Genomic DNA, 7,438 nt, shown 5'->3' with positions numbered 1-7,438 from the left:
GTTGGAAGGGACCTTGAAGACCACCCAGTGCCACCCCCTGCCCTGGGCAGGGCCACCTCCCCCCAGCCCAGGTTGCTCCAAGCCCCGTCCAACCTGGCCTTGAACACCTCCAGGGATGGGGCAGCCACAGCTTCTCGGGGCAACCTGCCCCAGGGGATCACCACCCGCACAGCAAAGAATTTCTTCCTAATGTCTAATCTGAGTTTCCCCTCTTTCAGTGTAAAACCATTCCCCCTCGTCCCACGGCTCCCCTCCCTGATCCAGAGTCCCTCCCCAGCTCTCCTGGAGCCCCTTTAGGCACTGGAAGGGGCTCTGAGGTCTCCCCTTTTTCGCCTTCTCTTCTCCAGGCTGAACCCCCCCAACTCTCCCAGCCTGTCCTCCCAGCAGAGGGGCTCCAGCCCTCCCAGCAGCTCCGGGGCCTCCTCTGGCCCCGCTCCAACAGCTCCGTGTCCTCCTTGGTCAGATCTCTGTCAGTCCAGTAGTGCTTAGACTAATCACCATAACCCTGGGGAGTTCAACAGATAAAGCGAGCGTTTAGTTGTCCTGAGCCTGAAAATAAAGTGTCACCTGAAAATGCGTTAAAAAAATCAGGAAAAAAAAAATGGCGTTCAGCAAGCTGCTATTTGGCCCTGACAATTTTTAGCCCTTGTATTCTGAGAATAACAGTGAAAACGAAGCCCATGTTATGACGTTTTGATACTTTATTAGTTGTCTATATTTCTTTATAAATACCTGCAATATCAGAAATGTCACCGCTATACTGAAGTAGTAAGTTATTAAAACACATTCTGAAAACACCGTACAGACCAAAATGGCATCTCCTATTAGCTTGACTCCCAGGAGCACTTTTTTTTTTTTATCTACCTTTAAGTACTGATATTTGTGGAATAATACTTTGTTGACATAACATAAGAGGCAAACTCCTTTTTTTGCTTACAGTTTTCCCTCGGGTGCCTCCCATCGCTGAAGACACTCTGTTACTTGCTGCCAACCTAGTTGATACCTTATTTCCCATTATTCTGCAGGAGCAGGAGCCGTCTGCGGGCAGGGCAACGTCACTCAGCGTTTCCCAGCATCAGTCCCTGCTTCACAGGCTCTGGCTGTGCTGAGCACTCTGGCCTGGTCCTGCAAGGCGTTTAGATAAGTATTTCATGTCAAAGGATATAAAATAGTCTTTTAAGACCCGGGTTAGTAAACAACATGATTAAAGTTGGAGTTCTGGCCCCACTGGAGTACGCGGGGACACATCACGGACTCTGAACGACAGAGCGCGTCACCCTAAGCGTAGGATAAAGACCGGAGTTCAGCACACCACAAGGTTCAGCCCTCTATATTAAAAACAGAGAGGAAACAACTGCCCCTCCTGCAAAACACAAAGAAAAAGAAATAATTTTCCCCTTGCCGAAGCTTTCTGCCAGGTTATCAGCGTTTGCTTTCTCCAAAGCGATACCTTGCTGTGCATCTGTTTCCCCTTTGAAGGTATGACTGTTAGTTTAAAAAAACCCAGAAAACCCCAGAAAAGAAGCGTATTTCTGGTTGAGTCCTAAGATTTTTCCAATTAAAAAACCCTCTTGAACATCCAGTCTCTCCTCTGTATTCAGCTTTACAAGCACTCTAAACGTAAATGAGCTTCGTACAGTATGGATCAGCCCTTACACGTAGTCTTTACGATTTCTGCTTGTGCTGTAAATAAATATGAAAGTTGTCGTGTTGCATTTGCCTTCCTGCCGCTCTGATGACGGCTCTGACCTGCCGGCCCGCACTCTGCGTCGAGCCGGGTGGCTGTAATGGCAGCTTTCAGCTTCAGCAACATTTTAATTTATGTTTGCAGCTGCGTTGTTATGTCCCCATCCTGGAAAAATGAACCTCCTGTACGAATTTTGTTCTTCTCCAGTGGAGATTTTTTTTTGCCCTAACACATCGTTATTATACGTGGATGGCCCAAACTGCGAGGGGTGCGGGTCACGGCCATTGCCTCGGGTTAGCAAACCTCGTGCTGGATCACGTCAGCTGGGGCTGCGGAGCAGCTGCCCGGCTTTCTGTAATCCCCCACGTGTAATATGGCTTTTCCTGTCTGATTACTTGTTCTGTACTTAAATCTGCAAATGCTTCTCCTGTGGCTTGGTAAATAACTGCCTAAAAAAAAATTCTTTTCAAGAAGTTTGTCAACTGATTTCATTAGTCTTAAAAAAACAAACTATATATAAACTCATTGTCCTCACTCAGGAAATGACAGCACCGTTACATGTTACAAAGTCTACAACGCGCTGTAGGAAGAGTTGCATTGTTCTTTGTTAAAACTCGTCGTGTAAATCGTAACCTGGAATGCCAACGCAGAGGCCAGACGAGCCGGCATTCCCGGTTCGTGGCAATCCTACCGCCATCACGTATCCACAGCAAGACTCAACGTGGGAACAAATGAAACTGGAGTGGAACCAAAGCACAAATCAAGCAGAGGTCATCTACCGTCTAGAGAGAATAAAAGAACCACTGGCAAACACTTTTTCTCCGGATGGGATCAAACAGCTGGGTTCAAAGGCTCCTACAAACCTTGTCTAATACAGCAGTAAACCCACAGCAGGGTCTCGTAGCAGAGACTGTCGATGCAACGTCGATGGTCAGCGATAATCCAGACGCACCCTCTCCCCTACGCAAATAAACCCTTCGGGACTATTTACAGGGACTTACAAAACTCTGTCATAAAGACAATTTACTGCCTTTGCAGGGAAGAAATCGTTTCTCTGCTGTTTGCTCCTCATTTTTAAGCCACTTGGGATCTTTTCATGCCACAGTGGCCAAAACTGTTAATTTGTCGGAAGACCGAGTCACCAGCCTTGTTTCCTCAGTCGGGTCCGTACAGACACACACTCACAGCGACCAGGTACGACTGCACTGGCAACGGGACACTAAATAAGGATGCTCCACACGACAGACCACGGGCTCCTGACGCACACCTACACTCGGGGCGCTCCCGTGCCCCCCGGCTTCCCCCGCCTCTCCCGTTGCCAGCGTTCAAGGGTCAGTGGGGTATTGCTTGTCGAAGCCACGGCGATCCGGCAGCGGCGCCGAGCGCGTTAGCTCTTGCAGCCGGCGCCATTCACGGGAACCTTGGACACAGCGGGACAGTCGCTCCGGAAAGCATCGAGGTCCTCGGTGGTGGTGGCTTCAGGGACGGTGGTCCCTGTCCCCTGGGGCAGGCAGGCGTCCCGGGGCCCCCCCTGGCTGCGCCCGCTGCGGGAGCAGTCGTGGTGCCCGTGGTTGCCCAAGCGGCTGGAAGCCACCACGGCTTTCATGGCAGCCTGTTGCAAAGGCACAGAAAATAAAATTGTAACAATAAAAGCCATTTAGTAGTCCCCATGCATACATTTCAGCTGAAGTTAACTGTTCCCGGCCCCCGGCTGCCCCCCCCGGCCCCCCAGCTGCTGCTCCCCGGAGGACGCGGCTGCGCAAGGAGCCGCTCCATCGTCCTTCACCCCCCTCCCCAAGCCAGCCCCCCGAGCTGCCACGTGTCGCTGAACGTTCATCTGCTCGGGGCAGGGGATCCTTAAAACCCAGTGACAGCAGCTCTCGGTGGCCCCAGCTATTTGCAGGAGGGGACACGAACACGAGCCACCCCCGGGGGTTAACGGGGCTTTTTCACCTTACCTTCAGTTTCCGCCTGGCGTTAAATTCCTGCATTTTCTTCTGCGTGCTGTCCATGTGAGCAAATTTCGCGGCTTTCCCGGTGACCCAGGGATGCTCCAGAGCCTGGTAGACGGTCAGTCTCTTCTGGGGGTCCAGGACGATCAATTTTCTGACCTGTAACCAACAAAAAGGCTTCATTTGTCAAATGTTTTGTTATTTCACAAGCGTTGATCTGAAACCCTCGTACTTGGCAGCCCCAAACCCCGGCATCAGCTCACTCACCAAGTCCTTGGCGTTGAGGGAAACCTCATCCCACCACGGGGACACGAACTCGTAGTCGCAGGTGAGGATGCGGCTGTACATGTACTGGTCCCCTCGCGGGTCGAAGAAGGGCTCGAAGCCACAGAGCCTGTGAGAGTGGGAGAGAGGAGCTACATGCCACCACCCAGCTCCTGTGGCGTCGCCGTGCCGGCGTTTGCCAGCTGCTCACGGCAGGCTGAGGTGGAGCAATCCATCTCACCGCCGCGGTTTCACCGCCCGTGGGGCTCCGGCAGCGTTACTCACAGGATGTAGGTGATGACGCCCACGGACCACATATCCACTTCAGGGCCATACGGGCACCCGTGGAGGATTTCGGGGGCTGGAAACAGAGTTTGGGGTTCAAATGCATGGGTGTGGGCAGCTCCCGGCAGCGCGGCAGAGGAAACACCCCCCGGGGCACTGGCAGCATCTCCTGAGCCCAGCCCAGCCATTGGCCATCGCTGCACCGAGCTGTGCGTGGCCTCTGGCAGGGAGCAGCCTCCCCGGGTCTCCCTCCCGCCCCCCAGCTCTTCCCTCCCGCTCACCGCAGTACCCCGGCGTCCCGCAGACGGTTTTCATGGTGTCCTGTTCATCCACGATCTTGGAGAGCCCGAAGTCACCTTGGAGGGATGCAGAGGAGAGCATCAGAAGCCGTCAGGAAGAGGCACCATTAACCCCTCTCATGCCATGAACCCCTCGGGGGGGGGGCCCCCGGCAAACCCACCGATTTTAAGGGGAGCGTCGGGGGACAGGTCTGCGTAGAGCAGGTTCTCCGGCTTCAGGTCACGGTGGACAACTCCATTTTCATGCAAATACTACAGAGAGAGAAAGCGGGGATGCGGGAAGGAAGGGAAGGGCAGGGAAGCCCCATCTGCCTCGGGCAGAATTCGGGAGGAGACAACAGCAGTCCAGGACCCGGCACAAACATGGAACCAAATCGCCCAACTATTCCTTTGCAAACACCCAACGCCTGCGGTGCCGGAGCTGCCGGCATGGCCGCGGGGGGAACAGGAAAGATGTTTTCCTTTACGAGTTTCCATTTTTAAAATCCTCCCGTTGCCATGGAAACCCCATCTCCAGCCAACCTGTGATGCAGAGCAGCGCTGACCTTCCTCCCACCTCTCCTTCATCCCCCAGCGGGATTTGGGATGGTGCAGGTCCCGATGCCTCTCCCCGGGGGTATCTGGGAGGGTGCAGCCCCCACAACACCCCCCCTGTACCCCACACGGGACCCCTCACCGGGCTATTCCCTGGGGCTGTGGGGGGACGCGCCGGGGGCACATTACCGAAACGGCTTCCAGGATCTGCTTGACGACGTGGGCTGCGTCCCGCTCGCTGTAGAAACCCCTCTCCACGATCCTGCGGGCACACGGGGTCAGCACAGCAGCACCCTGCCCCGCACAGACCCCCCCTTGCCCCCCGGCCCCCCAACCGTGGTGTGCATCAGCCCCCTCCATCCTCATCCTCCCCCCGCCATTGAGGTGAGATTTTTGCCCCTCGTTAGGAGGCGGGATGGGGATCGTGGGGCCGGGCGTACCTGTCGAAGAGCTCTCCTCCCGTCACCAGCTCCAGGACGAGCACGATCTCGGAGGGCGTCTCGAAGATCTCCTTCAGCTTGATCTGGAAGGGGCGACAGGAGGGATGCGGGATGTGGGATGCGGATGCGGAGGCCGGCTGTGCTGGGAGGACCACGCGACTGCCGGACCGCAGGGTACCGTGAGGGGTTTCTTGGGGCAGCGGCACATTTCCCTCCGTGCCTTTTTATTTGTTCGAACGGGGATTTTTTTTGACTCTTTGGAACAGCCCTGCTCACTTAATTGTGCATTGAAGACGATGCTGGGAATGGAAAGATGGACACGCACTGCCTTTATCCTCTTCACGTCTCCAAGCTCGTTAGCTGGAAGAGGAGCTCACCGAAAGCTTTTTAATTTTGTAACTTCGTCGGCTGTGCTGGAACCTTGGGTGCGAGCGACCCCCAGCAAAGCCCTTATCCCTCCTGGGTCGGATCCTGCGCATCTGCGCTGGCAGGGATGCAGGAGAGACGCACGGAGCCCCGAGGGGCCAAAGCCACCTCTGGGACCGGGGCCCCGCGCCCCCGCGGGTGCTTTTGGAAACATCCCTCGGACCACTTTGCAGCAGAAGAGGCGCTAAAGAAACGGCGTTTTTCTCCTGATTTTTGTTTTATAGCTCCCACGCAAGGTGAGCCTGTCTGCACAAGACCTTTCTGCCACTGCAGCAAATCTGGAATTAACAGGTCTCTCTTAAGAATACGTCAAAATGCATTTTTTTTTTTTTTAATGGAAAACAGAGAATTTCATGCTTCTTAAGACTTTTGTGACACTGCGAATTTCATGGGGCTTTAATCATTACCTTCATAGGCTGGGTGACAAGCCGTGATACCCCGCAGGGTGAGAGACACTATGTGGCGGCTTATTGCATTATAATAATACACGGAAGCACTATAATTTTCCTATTAACTTCAAAAGTTTACAATCCTATTATCGTCCGCTGTTGAGGTTGGTGCTGAACGATAGTGAGCGCATAGACAGCAGCAGCGTAAATAATGAAACAGAGCATCTCTTCTTCGAAAAATCACTTGAACTTGGGAGTGAGCCGAACCCTACGGAAAACTCGGTGATTTAAATATTAAAACTGTCCGGCTGGTTCTTCCTCCGCATCTCCGTGGTGCCGCTGGCTGGAGAGTAAAGGGGGAGGGAGGGCAGAAATTGAATTTTCTGTGGCGTTTCTGATAACACATCAGAGAGGAGCCTCTCCCCATCCGTGGCTGAGATCAGCCGAGCATCCTCCCGGGCTGCTCCGTGCTGGGGATCCCCATCCCGCTGTTGTCCCTGTGCCTGCCCAAACATCCTGGGATTGGGGAGGCATCTCTGTGGAAAAGGCTGAAGCACCCGATTGCCCCCAAGCGCTGAAACACCCCAGTGCCCAAGGCAGGCCCGTTCCTAGCTGGCCGAGGGGCTTAGGGACCCCCCAGCTCCAGCCCGTTTGCCCCCATCCTCATTTTTGGACTTCCTTTGGCTTCATCTCTTGCGTCAGGGCTTTGGAAGCGGCGGGCGCGCAGGACATCCCCGCGGGGGCTCCTCCGGACAGCGAAGCCGCATTGCTCCGAGGACCGTCGATGCAGGCTGGGCTGGAAGCAGCCGTGCATGGGGGTTTGAGCCACACTGCCAAAAAACGGCTGTTCGGGCGGCAGCAGCCATCAGTGAGGCGATGTCCTGGTGATGTCCCAGCAATGTCCCGGTGATGTCCCGGCAATATCCCAGCAATGTCCCGGCCACAAAATCAATTGGAGCGGGGTCTGTCGCACCCCCACAGAGCCAGTGCCCCGCGCCGCTGCGGCGGCAGCAGCTGCCAGGTGGCTTTTTGTGTTATTTCTTGAAGTCAGGTAGTCCCCAAGATGCTTTTTGCAATTTGCCGGTGGAACTAAGCAGCCAGAAATAAGCATTTTTGGCAGCTGGAGGGATGGGGGGGAGGGGGGGAGGACGCGGAGCCCCCG

At 54.7% G+C, this 7,438-nt stretch overlaps 1 protein-coding gene across 1 annotated transcript; it reads right to left on the bottom strand.

Annotated features, from left to right (window-relative positions):
- Positions 1-3,074: 3,074 nt before the first annotated feature.
- On the bottom strand, positions 3,075-5,940 carry LOC104286012 (calcium/calmodulin-dependent protein kinase type IV-like). Its single transcript, XM_009884545.1, has 9 exons — positions 5,839-5,940; positions 5,462-5,544; positions 5,211-5,283; positions 4,649-4,739; positions 4,470-4,544; positions 4,189-4,264; positions 3,907-4,033; positions 3,646-3,798; positions 3,075-3,299 (listed from the first exon to the last, which is right to left on the bottom strand). Exons 1-9 carry the CDS (start codon positions 5,938-5,940, stop codon positions 3,075-3,077), a joined length of 1,005 nt encoding a protein of 334 aa, XP_009882847.1.
- Positions 5,941-7,438: the final 1,498 nt, after the last annotated feature.

This window comes from Charadrius vociferus, unplaced genomic scaffold, assembly GCF_000708025.1.
Source record: "Charadrius vociferus isolate BGI_N301 unplaced genomic scaffold, ASM70802v2 scaffold2475, whole genome shotgun sequence".
Taxonomy (NCBI): Eukaryota; Metazoa; Chordata; class Aves; order Charadriiformes; family Charadriidae; genus Charadrius; species Charadrius vociferus.
Note: the sequence above shows the minus strand (reverse complement) of the source record. Positions and strands in the feature narration are given on the sequence as shown.

Excerpts from the sequence above, each read along its gene's own strand:
- LOC104286012 (XM_009884545.1), bottom strand. The coding sequence starts at position 5,940 with ATGCGCAGGATCCGACCCAGGAGGGATAAGGGCTTTGCTGGGGGTCGC. Across the intron at positions 5,545-5,838 it reads ACAAAATTAAAAAGCTTTCG|ATCAAGCTGAAGGAGATCTT; the intron begins GTGAGCTCCTCT and ends CGCCCCTTCCAG. Across the intron at positions 4,034-4,188 it reads GGCGTCATCACCTACATCCT|GCTCTGTGGCTTCGAGCCCT; the intron begins GTGAGTAACGCT and ends CCACTCTCACAG.